At 49.0% G+C, this 18,024-nt stretch overlaps 1 protein-coding gene across 3 annotated transcripts in view; it reads right to left on the reverse strand.

Moving 5' to 3' along the window:
• The window catches only part of PDE10A (phosphodiesterase 10A), a 543,800-nt gene extending 526,933 nt beyond the window's left edge, over window positions 1-16,867 (reverse strand). Inside the window, exons 1-3 of one of the 3 annotated variants that reach the window (XM_039915066.1) lie at window positions 16,830-16,867; window positions 16,647-16,697; window positions 14,443-14,550 (exon numbers count right to left, since the gene is read on the reverse strand). In XM_039915066.1, coding sequence (XP_039771000.1) covers window positions 14,443-14,548 — 106 coding nt within the window. In that variant the 5' untranslated portion in view covers window positions 14,549-14,550; window positions 16,647-16,697; window positions 16,830-16,867. Of the gene's footprint in view, window positions 1-14,442; window positions 14,621-16,646; window positions 16,779-16,829 lie in introns of those variants that run through there. The other 2 variants (XM_029048769.2, XM_029048765.2) reach the window with 2 other exon arrangements.
• Window positions 16,868-18,024: the final 1,157 nt, after the last annotated feature.

Raw genomic sequence — 18,024 nt, forward strand, 5'->3', positions numbered from 1 at the left:
TCTTCAGCCTCCTTCCAGACAGCTTAGGCACAAATCCAACATGCCTCAGTCCCCAAAAAGCCAAGTGTTAACTTGTATGTGCGAGAAGAAAAAAAGAGAAAAAAAAAGTGAATCCAAGAATCATCTGATACCCCTATAAATAAGAAAGGAAAAGTTAAAGTCAGCAGTCGAGGATTGAGTTATTACTGAAAACCACAGCTGGGCCAGCACTTTCCAAAGCTAATCTGGCATTCATTTTTGCAAACAGGCATATAAGCTGCCATGTGGCTCTTTATACCCCTTTACCTACTGAGCATAAGATGAGACAAGCTTCCCACTTTTAAAATGGGGTAATAAGTCTCATGCATACCTTCAATTCCGGAGAACAGTTTTACATTTCTTTATTTAATGGAAAGTCATCACTAGAGTCTGTCAAGCAGATTTGAGAAGCAACACGTTCTAGTGGATAGAGCACGGTCCCTGGAGCCGGAAAGATCTGGGTTCTAATTCCAGCTCCCCTCCCTGCCTGCTGTGTGACCTTGGGCAAGTTGTTTAAATTCTCTGGGCTTCAGTTACCTCCTGTGCCAAATAGGGGTTAAGACTGTGAGCCCCATGTGGGGTAGGGACTGTGTCTAACCTGATTAGCTTGGATCTACTTCAGGGCTTAGCACAGTGCCTGGCACAGAGTAAATGCTTAACTAATACCATATAGAAGAAGAAGAAGGCAGCTGAAGCTCAAGAATTGAAAGCAAAGTTTAGGCCCCAGAGAGTGAAAGACACAAAGAGTTGAAGAGAGAGAGAGAGAGAGAGAGAGAGAGAGAGAGGAAGACAGTGAAAAAGAGAGGAAAAGAGAAAAAAGAGTAAAGCAAGAGAAATGAGAGACATGGTGCTCTTGATGACTTGGTCAGCCTTCTGATTTGTTCAGTTATACCCAGTTGATGGCTGATGCCAAGGACTGTGGATGGCTGTGTTTCCCTGGTGTCCCTTACCAGAGTCTGGACTCTGGAGAATTCTTCAATGGCCACAGATCTGGGAGATAATTAAAATGTAGCTTTGACTCCATTACGTTTGTTGTGTGGTTTAGAGGAAAGAGCACAACATGGGAGTTGAGATGTGGATTTCATTCCTCACCAACCTGTTGTGTGACCTTGGACGGGTACCTTGACTGCTTGGTGCCTTGATTTTCTTCCCCGAAAAATGGGGATAATATTGCTCTATCTTCCTATCCCACAGTCATGTGTGTAGGGGCAAAATGAAAGGATGAGAAGAGTCTGCCCTATATGTGGATGGCCAGACTGGCGAGCTGATACCAGGATCTCTGACAGAAATTCGACAATGGGGTGGAAAAGAAAATGGCTTCATAATGCTTAGTATAGTGCATCACAGGCAGCAAGTGCTCAATAAATCCCATCAAATGAAATGGTTTACCTTGTCAGCAAAGTGAAATCCCTTCCATTCAGGGTGGGTCTGTGGCAACTCAAGCAGTGGAGAAGCAGTGGGGCTTAATGGAAAGACCACAGGCTTGGGAGTCAGAGGTCATGGGTTCTAATCTCCGCTCCGCCACTTGTCAGCTGTGTGACTTTGGGCAAGTCACTTAACTTCTCTGTGCCTCAGTTACCTCACCTGTAAAATGGGCATTAAGACTGTGAGCCCCACGTGTGACAACCTGATTACCTTGTATTTACCCCACTGCTTAGAACAGTGCTTGGCACATAGTAAGTGTTTAACAAATACTATAATTATTTACTCAGGGCCAATATGTCTGTGCCCGGGGCATGTGCCCAAAGGACTGTCCTAAGACAAGATTGACACAAGTTGAAGTGGTGTCCAAGGGAGAACCAGGCCCCCTGCCATTTTTTTGCAACTTTTCCACTGGACTGAAAATTCACAACATGTGCTTAGAGAAAGCTCAAATCTTCCACAGCCACTGACAGATCGATTGATCGATGGAATTTACTGAGTGTTTGCTGTGCATACTCAATTCTTGGAACAGTACAACGAGAAGCAGCATGGCCTAGTGGATAGAGCACGGACCTAGGAGTCAGAAGGACTTGAAGACTCAAATTTACTGCATGGAAGAAGGCAACAGTAAACCACTTCCATGTTTTTACCAAGAAAACTCTATGGATCCACTACCAGAATGGTTGCAGAGGGAGAGTGGGGCATTCTGGGAGAGATGTGTCCATGGAGTCACCATGGGTTGGAAACGACTCGATTCTAATCCCTGAAGCATTTAGTCTAGAGGATAGAGCATAGGCTGGGAAATCAGAAGGATGTGGGTTCTAATCCTGACTCCACTGCTGCTGTGTGACCTTGACCTTGATGAGGATCTCTGTGCCTCGATTACCTCATCAATCTATCGACGGTATTTACTGAGAACTTACTGTGTGCAGAACATTGTACTAAGCGCTTAGGAGCATACAATAAAACAGAATTAGCAGACTCGTTCCCTGCCCATAACGAGTTTACCTCATCTGGAAAATGGGGATTAAGACTGTGACCCCCCCATGTGGTCACAGTCACAGGTGGTCACAGGGAAGTTTAATGACATGCACAAAAACAGACAAATGGCAGAGGCGGGATTAGAACCAGGTCTTCTGACTCCCAGGTCCGTGCTCTTTTCACAAGGCAACGTTGCTTCCCGCTCATGATCGGTACTTCAGAAATACACTCAGTTCTGCCAGATCACAGTTTCTCCCCGACCATTTCGGATAGACCGTAATGGCAGAATTAGGGGGCATTCTTCTGACAACGCCTGCGGTCTGGATACCGGCTGATGTGGTGTCAGAAGAAAAACAGTGTGCACATGGCACCAGCCAGGGAGTAAATACTGCCACCTGGCTTTTCCTTAATGCGGAATTCTGTGAGAAATCAAACCCCACATTATAGGAGATCTGAATGTTCTCAAGAGCAGCTCAGGAGGAAAAGGAACCATTATACCTTCAGTTCTGGTATTTGTTAAGCACTTACTATGTGCCAGGCACTGTAATAATAATGATGATGGCATTTGTTAAGCACTTACCATGTGCCCAGCACCGTTCTAAGCGCTGACTGTACTAAGCACTGGGGTGGTTACAACCAAATCGGGTGGGACACGGTCCCTGTCCCAGGTGGGGCTCAAACTCTCAATCCCATTTTACAGATGAGGTAACTGAGGCACAGAGAAGCGATGTGACTTGCCCAAGGTCACTCGGCAGATAAGTGGCAGAGCCAGGATTAGAACCCATGGCCTTCTGAATCTCAGGCCCATGCTCTATTCGCTATACCACGCTTCCTTCACCAGCAAGGGAGGATATTCCTGGAGTTTAAGCAAATGCTCCAACTCATCAGGAACAATAGGGTTCATGTTTGCCAGTCTTCATTCCTGTCACTCTAAGACCTTCTAAAATCATACCTACTCCAGGAAGCCCTCCCTGACTAGCCAAACTCTCATCTCCCCACCCTCATCTCCCTCCTGACTGAATCAGCTATGCAATTCGTCTCACCCCCACAACACTTATTGGTACCGGGTGTTTTCCCTGCCCTGTAATTCATTTTAATTTGTTTTCAGCTCTAGAATGTAAGCGCCTTTAAAGCAGGGATAATGTCTATTCACTCTAGTGTACACTCCCAACTGCTTAGTTCAGGGCTCTGCAAACAGGAGGCACTCAATAAATACCACTGATTGATTAAATGACTGAGTGATTAGCTCTATAATCACTCTTTCCACTCTAAAGAGTCCTCTCCCCTAATTTAGCCGGGCAAAAATACCTGAAACCATGCCATCCTCTAAATAGTCTTTGTTCTACCAGTACCTTGAGCCACTTTTGAATTTCACATAAAAGATGGAAAAGTTCCCCCTTGGAGAAGAGGCAAATGATGCATAGAAGTCATTCGTGCAGGAGGGATTGGCCTCCCTGGAGAACTGAAAGAGCTCGTTTTTTCAATGAACGTTTTACCTTCACCTGCTCTGTCGACAGTTCTGTCATAATGCCGGGTCTTCATTGTGCATTTTGGAGAAAACATCGTTAGAGAATTAGGCAGTGACTGTCGGCCAATATGAGCGTTGTCTGGATACAGCATGCCTCGGTGTCAGAAGAAATGGCTTGGACTTGTGCACGTGGCAGATGGCTGCTTCTCAGAAGCAGAGTGGCCTAGTAGACAGACAAGCCTGGGATTCAGAAGGACCTGAGTTCTAATCACTTGTGTGTTGTGTGACCTTGGACAAATCACTTAACTTCTCCGTGCTTCAGTTACCTCATCTGTAAAATGGAGATTAACACTGTAAGCCTCATGTGGCTCAGAAGCAGCGTGGCTTAGTGGAAAGAGCATGGGTTTAGGAGTCAGAGGTCATGGGTTCTAATCCCAGCTCTGCCACCTATTAGCTGTGTGACTTTGGGCAAGTAACGTGACTTCTCTGGGCCTTAGTTACCTCCTCTGTAAAATGGGGATTAAGTCTGTCAGCCTCACATAAGACAAGCTGATCACCTTGTATCTATCCCAGCACTTAGAACAGTGCTCGGCACATAGTAAGTGCTTAACAAATACCAACATTATTATTATTATTATTATGTGGGACATGAATGGTGTCCAACCCCTTTAGCTTGTATCTACTGCAGCACTTAGAACAGTGTTTGACACATAATAAGCATTTAACAAATTCTATTATTATATATCTGGGTGAGAACCCCAATGTGAGTTTTCTTTAACACGGGGAGATCGTCAAATCCTATGGGTGTACCCTTAGGGTTGCAAAATAATGTTTTCCCAGGAATCAATTGATGGTATTTATTGAGCACTGACTGGATGCAGATCACTGTACTAGGCACCTGGAAGAGTACAATACAACTTAATTGGTAGACACATTCCCTGCCCACAAAGAGCTTATAATGCAGGGATGAGCTCCGCTCCTAAAACTGATGGGGCAAATCAATTTAAACAAAAGAAGTCTGTGCTCCCTGGGAGCTTACATTCTGAAGGAAATAACAGTTGGTGAAATTAAACTTGAGCAAACATGAAACCCACAGATTAGGCTTGAAGTTCAATGCAAGTTCAAGGGTAATAAATACTTGTTTTAATTTTACAGTTACATTGCCTAAGGGTCTCAGATTATGTGCTGAGTCTTATTAACTCTGATTTTGGGGAGAGGAGACTCTGGTTTCACTTGACAATCAAATTCCAGATCACTGACAAAGACTTGATGGAAAAGCCAGGAGGCTTTTCAAAAAACGGGGAAAAAAGAACATCTTGGCAGAGATGTGGGTGTAGGGGTGAGGCAGGGTCAGGGGAGGTGGGTTTTATCACTCCAAGATGAGGAATGGGAGGGCTGGTAAGCGAGGTGGGGGTCTGCTAGAGCAGAATGGCACGAGGGGTGAAGGAGAAAGTGACAAGAAACAGAGGGAAGAGCCTACAAGCTCATCCTCTTTCATGCATTCATTCAATCGTATTTACTGAGTGCTTAATGCGTGCAGAGCATCGTAATCATAATAATAATAATAATAATGGTAGTGGTTATATACTTACTATGTGCCAGGCACTGTATTAAGAGCTGGGGTGGACACAAGCAAATTGAGTCAGACACAGTCCCTGTCCCATCTGGGGCTCACAGGCTGAACCCCCCATTTTGCAGGTGAGGTAACAAACACAGAGAAGTGAAGTAACTTGCCTAAGGCCACACAGCAGACAAGTGGTGGAGCCAGGATTAGAAGCCATGACCTTCTGACTCCCAGGCCCGTGCTCTATCCACTAAGCCATGCTGCTTCTCTAAGAGCACTGTACTAAGCACTTGGGAGAGTACAATATAACAATAATAATCCTTGAGTCCAAAAGCTCATTGAGGGCAGGGAGAGTATTGTGTAGTACTCTCCCAAGCACTTAGAACAGTGCTCTGCACACAGAAAGTGCTTAACAAGCCCCATTAATTGATTGATTGATTATATAGTTGGATAAACTGGGGAGAGTCTGGGAAAGAGGGCAGAGATCTTTCTAATTTGAAAAGTAATGAGAAGTCACTCTAATAATACCAATAATAATTGTAGTATTTTTTAAGCATGTACTTTGTGCTAAGCACTGAGGTAGATTCAGGACCCTATCTCTCTCCCAGATGGGCTCACAGTCTAGGGAAGAGAAAGAACAGGTATCATATCCCCATTATTATAGATGAGGGATCTAAGGCACAGAAAACCTAAGTGACTTGCCCAGGGTCACACAGCAGGCGAGTGAAAGAACTCGAATCTGAACTCAGGTCTCTCGACTCCAAGGCCCATGGTCTTGTCCGTTGCAAGTGGATTCACCCCAATGTGGCGGGGAGAGGAGAGGCTGAAGGGCAGAGAAAGCAAGTCCCTACCAACCAGTTCCATCACTAATGGGCCTGGAATTAGGAAGCAGTTCCACATCCTCGGAGAGAAGCCGTGAAAGAACCAGAAAAGAGGTCCCATGGTCAAAGAGGAAAACTTGTTCAGCCGCAGCAGCAACAATGGCCTCATTTGAGATCACTCGTAACAGAGTGGTGTCAGAGACACGCATCTTCCCGGGTACCAGCAGGAGAATTCAAAGTAGAGCGATACCTGAAGTGGAAAGGATAAAGGAAGCCAGGCTGGAAAGGGTGGAGGCAAGAGATATTTGACAGGAGGGGAAATGACCAGCACAAGATACACATTTTAAACTTCCTGAAGCAAAGCCGAGAAATGACATGAGCTGCTATGTTACTATAGGAGTCCCTGTTGAAAACAGCCTCCTTCTTTGACCTTAAAATTAGAAGGGCAAAGCAGCATTTCAATACTCATTAGAGGCAGACTGCTGAAAACAACAGTGGCAGGAGAAATTAGAGGAGTGGTACTAGGGATTGTAGGAGTCGAAAGAGGAGAAATAGGATTAGTAGTTACGACTACTAGCAGTAGCATCATTTACTGAGCGCTTGTCGATGAGGATGATGACGATGATGATGAAGGTAGAGTCTCCCAAAGAGTAGGCTAAGAACAAAGAACCTGCACAAAAGAATGGATTATAGTATCAGCAGGGCAAATCAAAGTATCGAGTGCTGGACAAAGGCCACAGAGACAAAGATTTGACCCAACCTCTAGTCCACAAGCAGAGGGGAGAGAGGACATTCATTCATTCACTCAATCATATTTACTAAGCGCTTGGAAAGTACAATTCGGGAACAGAAAGAGAAAATCCCTACTCAACTACGGGCTCACAGTCCAGAAGGTGGGAGACAGACAACAAAACAAACTAAGTAGACAGGCATCGATAGCATCAATATAAATAAATAGAATTATAGATACACACCATTAATAAAATAAATAGAATAATAAATATGTATATATATACACACACACACATGCTGTGGGGCATGGAGGGTGGCAGAGGGAGGGAGTCAGGGTGATGGGGAGGTGAGGAGGAGCAGAGGAAAAGGGAGGTTCATTCTGGGAAGGTCTCCTGGAGGAGTAGGACTTTAAAGGGGGGAGGTGTGCTAGTTTGGTGGATGTGAGGAGGGAAGACATTCCAGGTCAGAGGTAGGATGTGGGCCAGGGGTCAACGGCGAGACTGGTCAGAACAAGGCCCAATGAGGAGGTTAGCGGCAGAGAGGAGTGTGCGGGCTGGGCTGTAGATGGAGAGAAAGGAGGTGAGGTAGGAGGGGGCCAGGTGATGGAGAACTTCGAAGCCTAGAGTGAGGTGTTTTTGCTTGATATGAAGGTTGACAGGCAACCCCTGGAGATTTTTGAGGAAGGGGGGGTGACGTGCCCAGAGCGTTTGGGTAGAAAGATAATCCGGGCAGCAGAGTGAATATAGACTGAAGGGAGAGACAGAAGGTTGGGAGATCAGAAAGGAATCTGCAAAAAAAGGAGGACAGCATATGGAGAAAAAGAATTCATATTTCTGTTGAACTACAGTAAGGATAACACTTCTCACTGCTCTCCTTGCCTCTTGGTCCCTTTCGGGGGCAGGGATTGTGGCTGATCTGTTTATCATGTGTCCACTATGCACGCCAGGATTATAATCATCATTATTATTGTTATTGTCAATCAATCATATTTACCAAGGGCTGTGTGCAGAGCAGTGTACTAAGCACTTGGGAGAGTACACTATAACAAGAGATACGTTCCCTGCCCATAACGAGCTTACAGTCTAGATGGGGAGACAAATATTAATCTAAATAAATAAATTACAGACACAGGCATAAGTGCTGTGGAGGTAAGGTGGAAGGTGAATAAAAGGGAGCAAATCAGCGACTCACAGAAAGGAGTGGGAGAAAAGGAAATGAGGGCTTAGTCAGGGAAGGCCTCTTGGAGGAGATGGACCTTATTGAAGGCTTTGAACGTGGGGAGAGTGATTGTCAGTCGAATATGAAGAGGGAGGTTGTTCCAGGCCAGAGGTAGGATGTGGGCGAGAGGTCTCTTTAGCTAATCCTTTACCCTCACGTTCATTCTAAATCCCACTGGGTTCTAATCCTGGCTCTACCATGTGTCTGTTTGTGTGACCTCGGGCAAATCACTTAACTTCTCTGTGCCTCAGTGACCTCATGTGTATTATGGTGATTCAATACCCATTCTCCTTTCTCAGACTGAGAGCCCCATATGGGACAGGGTCTATGTCCAACCTGCTTAACTTGTGCTTAATTTGGTTTGGGGCACGTAGTAGGTGCTTAAGTATTATTATTATTACTGTTGTTATTAATAATAATAATTTCCCACAGGCTTAGCAGATTTGGGGCCACTTCTTTCCCTAATCCATCCAGACCCTCATTTCCAATAGTATCCTGATATGGGATACTAATAATTGGGGTACTGGTTAAAATGCTTACCCTGAGCTAACTACTGTGCTCGAAGTGGGAGCAGATAGAATACCACCAGACAACTTGCTGTCCCACATAGGGTTCACAGTTTAATGGAAGACAGAGGGTCTGGCAACTGATTGATGAAGCCAGGAATTTCTGGTTCTATCACCAAACTTTTTCTGCTGGAATCAGGTGAAAAGCTTATCTTCCCTGCCTCTGTCTTCCCATTTAACAAGACAGTGTTGCTCTGCTACGTTAGGGCTCTTAACGCACCCAAAAAGATTCAGAGAACTGTGAAAGATCAAAGGCCAGTACGGCATGAAGGGCAAAAGTGTAAGAATCTTAGCCGTTCACTTCATTTGCTGATTTCCTTCTTCATAAAGGGCAGTTAGCAGCAGCTTGGCATTTTAGCGACAGTTCTAGAAGAACCGGGAAACCGTTCAAATCACCCGAGGACAGTGCCTCACCCAGTCGACTGCCTTTTAGCAAACGTGTCGCAAGGACATCGGACGGCAACGGGACTCACAAGGCAGAACGAGAGAACGGGGCTGATGACATTTGGATAGGATCCTTTCAGAGGCAGAGGTCACTTGGTTCTCAGAATGTCCCTAAAGAAGGAGTGTTGAAAAAGCGCTGGAATGATTCCCTGTTGAGGCAAAGACAGATTGAATCAGGGGCTAGGGGTATCTTGAACCGTCACACCAGAAGGGATCAAATTTCGAAGTGGGGAGGATTGAAAAGGTCGGAGAGGTCAAGAGAGGGTTAGAGCACAACCTCACATGCCAGGTTACCGACACTCAGAATGCGTTCCGCTAGACTAACTTTTTGAGTCCAACATTTTGAGAAGCGGCATGGTCAAGTAGAAAGGGCACAGACCTAGGAGCCAGAGGGCCTGGCTTTTAATAGTGTCTCTGCCACTCGCTTGCTGGATGACCTTGGACAAGACGCTTAACTTCTCTCTGCCTCAGTTCCCTCAACCGTAAAATGGAGAGAGTGCATTCAATACCAGTTTTTCCTTCTACTTAAGGTCTGTGAGACCAGCATGGAAAGGGATAATGTCCAACCTGATGACCCTGTATCTTGAGAAGCAGCGTGGCTTAGTGGAAAGAGCCAGGGCTTGGGAATCAGAGGTCGTGGGTTCTAATTCCGGCTCCACCAATCAGCTGTGTGACTTTGGGCAAGTCACTTAACTTCTCTGTGCCTCAGTTACTTCATCTGTCAAATGTGACCGAAAGCCCCACGTGGGACAATTTAATTACCTTGCATCTACCTCAGTGTTTCGAATAATGCTCTACACATAGGCAAGTGCTCAATAAATACCACTGATGGATTGATTGATTGAATATCACACTATAGTAAGAACTGGAGAGGCAACAATACAACAGAATTCAAAGATGTGAACCTTACCCGCAAGGAGCTTACTGTCTTCAGCAGGGAAAAGGGGATTACTGAATGATAGACACCCACAAAGGAAACTAACAAGCAAACTTTCCAGAGCTCGAACCACTTCCTCTGGCCAAACTTCCCTAGAAACCATCTCTGTCTGGTTATTTTTCTCTGTATCCCACCCAGAGACTTCAGGGATTTGATGGCAGTTCTGAGAGGGAACGAGAAAGAGAACGCAAAGCTCGCTGGGAGCGACCCCATTTGGAGACCACGTTTTCTCAGCCAGGTGCAAAGGCAGAAGCTGGGCATGAATTTATTCTTTTTCCACCAAAGCTTTCCATCTGTACCTAGCCTCCACCCACTTTCAACAATCGAGCCATCTGGGGAGGGTGGTGCCAAGCTGACGTTTGGACCATGCTCTACCCTTTGATGCTCATTCAAGGTTCTCAGTAGCTAGGGAAGGCAACCCAGGCTGGAAGGGGGAGAGGCTCCCTGCTGCTCCTAGCCAGAGTCAGGAAATGATACTTCACGATCCCCGTCCCCTACCAACAAATCAAGGCCCAAAAGCAGAGAAGCAGCATGCCCCTGTACTCTCCCAAATGCTTAGTACAGTGCTCTGCACGCTGTAAGTGCTCAATAAATACAACTGAATGGATGAATGAAAACAGTATGGGGCCTGGGAATCAGAAGACCTGGGTTCTCACCCCAGCTCTGCCATTTGCCTGCAGGGTGATCTTGGATAAGTCACTTAACTGTTCTGTGCCTCAGTTACCTCACCTGTACAATGGGGATTCAATATGTAGCCTCCTTCCTACCTAGAGCGCGATCCTCAGCTGGGACATGGACTGTGCCTGACCAGATTTGCTTGGATTATCCCAGTACTTTGTACAGTGGTTGAAGCTTAAATACGATCACAGACGTTAAAGACTGGCAGATTCACGATTTCCATTCCTCCTGTGGAAAATAGAATTTCTATTAAATAATAAGAAGAATAGTAATTATTATGGTATTTGTTAAGCCCTTATTATGAGTCAGGTACAGTTCTAAGCGCTGGGGTAGATACAAGATAATCGGGTTGGACACAGTCCCTGTCCCACATAGGGCTCACAGTCTTAATCCCAACTTTTCAGATGAGGGAACTGAGGCAGAGAGAAGTGAAATGATTTGCTCAAGGTCACACAGCAGACAAGGGATGGAGCTGGGATGAGAACCCATGACCTTCTGACTCCCAGGCCCAAGCACTACCACTATTCTCCTACGGCGGCCAACAGACCACTGACTGAAAGTTTAAACAATGCACCTGAAAAGAAACCCTAAGACGATTTACTCCTGGGGAACTCAAGATGTATGCATTCTGACCCTCAGGTTTTGAGTATAGAAATTAGAACATAGGTAGGATTTTATTTCATGTGTCCAGAGATCTGCAAAAAACATGTTAACTGTTCTGTCTGCCCCAACATTCAGTCATTCATTCATTCAATCATCTTTATTGAGTGCTTACTATGTGCCAAGTACTGTATCAAGCGCCTGGGAGAGGTCAGTACAGCAATAGACACATTTCCTGCCCACAACAGGCTTAACTTTACATGTCCAAGCCACACCGAGCAAACTAAAAGAATTTCTAACAATATGGCGGGCCCAATAGGACCTGACTTGATTACCTCAGTTTAATTGGTAATGCTCTTTTACCTGAGACAATAATAATAGTATTTATTAAGCACTTCTTCTATGGCAAGTGTGGTGACAAGCAATGGGCTAAGTGCTGGAATTCATCAGATAATCAGCTTGGATATGGTCCCTGTCCCACACAAGGCTCCCAAGAATCAGATCCTCTAGCTTCCAGGGTACTAACAATAAAAAGTTGCTGTTACCTCAAAATTGAAAACATTCTGCTTTCCGAGTCTGAAGGATCCTGGTTTTGATGTTCCCTGGAAGCCCAAAATCTGTTCTTCCTTTAAAATTAGGCTCTTTGGTTTGAATGGAGCCTAAAGAGGAAGCACAGACTTGAAAAGTCACTTGTGAACTAAGTGTTTTTTGTTTTGGTTTTGGTTTTCATTTTCATCTGGAGCAAAGGTTGTGTCTGATTTTTACCCTGCAGGGTTGCCTTCTCAAGCCATAGATTTAGGGGTTGCAAAAATCACCTTGGGTTCGTTTTCCACAGGTCTCCATATCCCCCATTTCCCACATAAAATCCATTCACATTGTAGAGAGTAGTGCATTTGCCACGCACTCTCCTTTTACTGGTTTCTACAGTTACTTATTCACACTGACAATATACTGTAATTAACGAGCGGCATTCTCATCTCATTAGTACAAAGGGGAAAAAAATAATTCAAATCCCAAAGCTCATTTTTTTTTAAATCTCAAAAACTAAACACGTTTCCCATATGAGTCCTCTTCAAGATTCACAGCAGCATACCTAAAGAAAACGTTAAGTCCACTTGACGGTATAGATACAAGATGCTTGTCGGTTCTGATCTGCAAAAATATCTGGTGGATGGAACTATTGCAGTATTATATCTGCTGCTTTCGTAGAGCCATGCCTCAGAGAGCCAAACACTTGTTTACATCGGTTTTCTTCCTTCCATACGTGGCTCAGACGAGAACAAAACAGAGTATAAAGGATGCTCGGTAACATAACATGAATGTACGGAGAAAAATACACCCTGCTTCACAAAAATAAATCCTCCGCTTCTTTGCCCTTCACTGCCAAAGGAAACTGGAAAGTGTCCTTCCAGAACAAGTCTCAGGTCAACAGCAGATATCCATTTTGGGGTCAAAGGAGGGGTGCATTTTCCAAGACATAATCCTTACAAAATAGCATCTCTCCCTCTCTCCCCGCTCCGCCCCCTCCAGAAACAACCAAAGAAAGTAATTCGCAGTCTTTAAAAGTCACCATCACAGTGACAACCGCATTTGCCTTCAGCTCTGTGACTGAGTTGAGGAACGACAGACGGGAGGTTTTTAACTTCCCTGAGAGAAGGGAGGAAGACGGGTGTCGGCCTGGTAAAAAACAAGCCTCTTGAAGGTAACCGGAGCAAGCGTCCTCGCGACTTATTCTCCACCCAGCAAAAACCAAATACCCAGCGCTGGATCCCAAGCAGTCCCGGAGGAAAATGCACACCCATCAGAGTGGCCCAGTGGTCACCAGGAATGGCAGGATTGTGTAAGATACTTGGATGACATTGGATGTCTCGTCATGCCTCATAAAATGGACCATTGACTCCATATTGAAGAACTCCCTCCCCATGTCTACCTGCTCTTTGCTCCGTTCTGCCCCTGCTTGAACAAAGGACCACATCTCTGCGGTTCAGTCCGGGGAGCAGGGTGAGCCCCTTATCGATCTCTTTCTCCCATTCTTCAGGGGCTGTCTAAATAATAAATAATATTTGGACCCGCTGGTTTTTTCCTCTGCTTTCCTCCCACGGCCCTAGCTATAGCTTGACTTTATCCATCTGGGCCTTCTCGTAGCTAAATTCAAAAAGAAAAAAAAAGTGATGGAAAAGGAAAGGAAAAGCAGCTGCTGGACTCTTTCTAAATGAAAAATCGGATCCCAAAGTAACTCCTGCTTCAAGGGGTGGGGGAAAAGGGGGGGGGGGGATTTTCCACCCACTTCACTTTGTCGTTGGCATCATCTTGGCAAATGGGCTCCCGACAGCTTTCTCCACCCTTCTCTCCTTGAAATCACAGCAAAGGACCGAAGCTGTGGAAAGCCAACTTGGGGAGGATGCAAAGAAGGCTGCCAGCTCAGGAGGTGAAGGTTCCACATGACGCCATTTCAATCTCCTCAGGAATGGGCAGAGGCCTGGAACCTTTTCCCAAGTCACTGCCTATACTCTCCTGCTCCCGGAGAACCACGCCAGACGCAAATCAATACGGCGGAGTCCGTCCATCCCAGTGGCACTGGCAGCTCCCTGAGGGTGGCAGGGCAAGAGCGTGGAGCTGGGACACATTTCCACACACATACCCCCCCCCACAGTCCCCAATTCTCCCAGCCCGGATCGATACCTTTTGGCCTCTCCCAGCACTTCCCCTCCCTCCCTCTCAGACTGCGAAGTTCAGAATTGTCTTCCCCGATGCAGATCTTTTTTTGCCCACGGCCCCCCCGCCACCCAACCCCGTGATTTTGGTGAAGACAATATCATTCTCTTCTCTTCCAAATCCAACCCGGCCCGGCCCTGTCCACCCCAGCAAGACCCTCTCGAAGCCCAGCCGGTGCATTCCTGAACTGGCCCCTTCAACTCCAAACCATTGCCCTTGCCCCTGAGGTTCCTTCTCCTTCATCCTCCTCTTCCCCCCACCCTCCTCTTCCTCCCTACCTTGTTCCTCGCTGTTGCCCACACACCCGGCTGTTGGTTCCTCCGAGGGCAGCCGGCTTCGTCCTGCACCACAACCACCCTCCGGGATTTTGCGTTTCTTCGACATCTCTGGCCGGTACCGGGAGTTGGCTGGTTTCTCCCCTGCCCGCCCCCTCACCGGAGGGGGGTGGGGGGAAGACTGGGGTTAGGGGTTAGGGGGGAGAGCAAAGAGAGCTAGAGAGGCGACTGGGGGGCGAGTGGGGGAGACAGAGGGAGATGGAAAGAAATTGCTGCTTGAAGAGGGGGAGAGACTTTGGAGTGGCTGGAGAGCAAGCGGGAGGTAGGGACGATCCCAATTTCATCAATTCAGCCCCACGTCTAAGGGGTTGTTGGTTAATAGCTCTCTCTCTCCTCCTTCCTCCCCTTCCTCATTCAGCTAGTGGGGCTCGCAGTGAGGGAGTGAGGGGAGGAGAAATGAAACGCCACAGAGCTAAGGCTCTTTGGGCACCTCTGCCGCTTTCTTTCTGATCTGGGGTGGGGGGGAAGGGGAGGGAAGAGAGAAACTCTGTATGGGGGGGGGGAGGAATTAGGGTGCTCTGCAGGGTTCCTGTTCCCATTTATTAGTGGGGATTTTAAACAATTAATGTTTTCAATTATTTGGAAGGAAATAGGATGGGTGAGGAGAGTAAGGGGAGGGGAGGGGGGAAAACCCAGACGTGTTCAGGTGCTGGGGACTCCTGCACTTTCTCCCCTTCTCGGCCTTACCTTCCCCGCTCTTTCTCCTCCCTCCTCCCCCTCCTTCCTTCCTCTCTCCCATTCTCTCCCTCCCTATCTCTTCCCTCCCCCTTCTTCACTCCCTCCCTCCCCCATCTCTTCCCTTCCCCATCTATTTCTTCCCTTCCCCTTCTCTCCCTCCCTTCTCCATCTATCTCTTCCCTTCCCCTTCTTCTCTCCCTCCGTTCTCCATCTATCTCTTCCCTTCCCCTTCTTCTCTCCCTCCCTTCCCCATCTCTTCCTTTCCCCCCTTCTCTCCCTCCCTTCTCCATCTCTTCCCTCCCCCTTCCCATTCTCTCCCTCCCTTCCCCGTCTTCTCTCCCTCTCTTCCCCATCTCTTCCCTTCCCCTTCTTCTCTCCCTCTCTTCCCCTTCTTCTCTCCCTCCCTTCCCCTTCTTCTCTCCCTCCCTTCCCCCTCTCTTCCCTTCCCCTTCTTCTCTCCCTTTCTTCCCCTTCTTCTCTCGCTCCCTTCCCCCTCTCTTCCCTTCCCCTTCTTCTCTCCCTCTCTTCCCCCTCTCTTCCCTTCCCCTTCTTCTCTCCCTCTCTTCCCCTTCTTCTCTCCCTCCCTTCCCGCTCTCTTCCCTTCCCCTTCTTCTCTTCCTCTCTACCCCTTCTTCTCTCCCTCCCTTCCCCTTCTTCTCTCCCTCCCTTCCCCCTCTCCCATTCTCCCTCTCTCTTCTCTTCCCCTTCTTCTCTCCCTCCCTTCCCCATCTCCCCTTCTCCCTCTCTCTTCCCTTCCCCTTCTCTCCCTCCCTTCCCCATCTCTTCCCTTCCCCTTCTTCTCTCCCTTTCTCTCTTCCTTTCTTTCCCCTTCCTCCTCTCCCCATCTCTCCTTCTTCTCACTTCTTGGCCCCCTCCTCTTTCCTCCCCCCCTCCCCTTCTCCCTGTCTTCCTTCTCCTCTCTCCTCCCCTCCCAACCCTCTCTCCCTCTGTCTGTCTGTCTCTGTCTCTGTGTCTCCCCTTTCTCCCCCATCTCTGTCCTTCCCTCTCCCACCACCTACCCCCCACTCGCCCCACTCTCCTCCACCTGGCATCAGAGCCTTTTCCCCCCCGAGACGGTTTCCTGGGGCGGGGGATGCTAGGGTCGGCCAGCGGGACCCTCTGCTGGGAAGAGGAGGAATTCCTCTCTGCCGCCGAGCACGGGTCCTGGGTTCAAGACACGCACACCTGCCCGCTCGGAGGGCACTTGGGAGGACTCGAGCACCACGGGGGCCGCGGTTGGCAGCTGCTGGGGGATTTCACGTGCAGCCCGGCCGGCCAACTCTGCCCGCAAGTCAGCCCTCCCCCCGAAGGAGACTCATTCAGAGTCTCTGGGGGTCTCTGTCTCTCCCCTTCAGGGTCCTCGGGCTCTTGGGGGTCCGAGGGTCCGAGCCCCTGCTCCTTCTCCCGCACCCCAAGACCCCCTGTCCCCAAGTGGAGGGAAAGGGCCGCGAAAAGCCCGAGGAACTTACCCGGCCGAGGGGCAACCGCTCCTTCTCGCCTCTCCTGCTCCCCTTCAAGTTCTGCAAAAGAGAGAGGAGGTTAACCCTCCTCCGGCGGCCGGCCGAAGCGCTGCGCTAGGCGCTCGGCCCCGGGACTCCAGTGCAGGACCGGCCCCCGGGCCCCCGGCATCATCGAGGGGGAGGCGGGGAGACCTCAGGCCGGGGTCGGGGCGACGCTTGGAGATCCTGGGGGGAGGGCGTTCCGTCCTAAGCGCTGTGGGGAGGCAGCCGTCCCGGGGGGGGGGGAGGGGGGGAGGGGGTCGGGAGCCCGGGGCGGCCCTGCCGGCGGGCGTCCAGCGCTCCGCACAGAGTGAGCGCTCAAAAGGGACGATTGAATGGATGAAAGTTGGCCAGTTTTCCTTTAAGCCCCGAGTCCCCCGGGAGGCGATGACGTCGAGGGGGGGGGTGGAGGGGGGGTGGAGGAGGGGGGGTGGGCCCTCTGTGACGTCAACAGGAGGAACCCCCCCCCCGAGGAGGGGAGGGGCAGGCAGGGAGGGCTTCCCGGGGGCGGCGCCCGCCTGGCGCAACCTCCAGGACTGCACAAGCCCCGTCCCCTCCTTCCACCCGCGGCCCGCACACACACACACACACACACACACCCCGAACTGTGTGTGATCGCGATGGGCCGCCCATGCACACCGACACACACACGCCCACACGTTGCACGCACGAGCTGGGTGATCGCGATGGGCCGCCCATGCACACCGACACACACACGCACACACCGACACAACCCGAGCTGGGTGATCGCGATGGGCCGCACACGCACACACCGACACACACGCACACACTTGCACACGCGAGCTGGGTGATCGCGATGGACCGCATACGCACATGCGCACCGACACACGTGCACACACCGACACACACGCACACACCGACACAACCCGAGCTGGGTGATCGCGATGGGCCGCACACACCGACACACACACACACACACGAGCTGTGGGAATCGCGATGAACTGCACACCCGCACACACACACCGACGCACACAGCTGTGATCGCGATGGACCGCACACACACACGCACAAATACGCACGCTGACACACGTACACACACGCTCAAATACACACACCTACACGCGCTGTGATCGCGTTGGACTGCACACACGCCGACACACATCCACACACCTACACAAATACACCTATGCAAATACACACACCTACACAAATACACACAGCAGCTGGGATCGCGATGGACCACTCACACTCGCGCGCACACACACAGACGCACTCGCACTCACATATTCACACATACACTCTCACACACTCGCACTCACACATACACACAGACACCCCCACACCGACGGGTCCCCCGGGATGTCGGGGGGGTTGGGTTGAGGGGGTT

Source organism: Ornithorhynchus anatinus, chromosome 21 (genome assembly GCF_004115215.2).
Source record: "Ornithorhynchus anatinus isolate Pmale09 chromosome 21, mOrnAna1.pri.v4, whole genome shotgun sequence".
Taxonomy (NCBI): Eukaryota; Metazoa; Chordata; class Mammalia; order Monotremata; family Ornithorhynchidae; genus Ornithorhynchus; species Ornithorhynchus anatinus.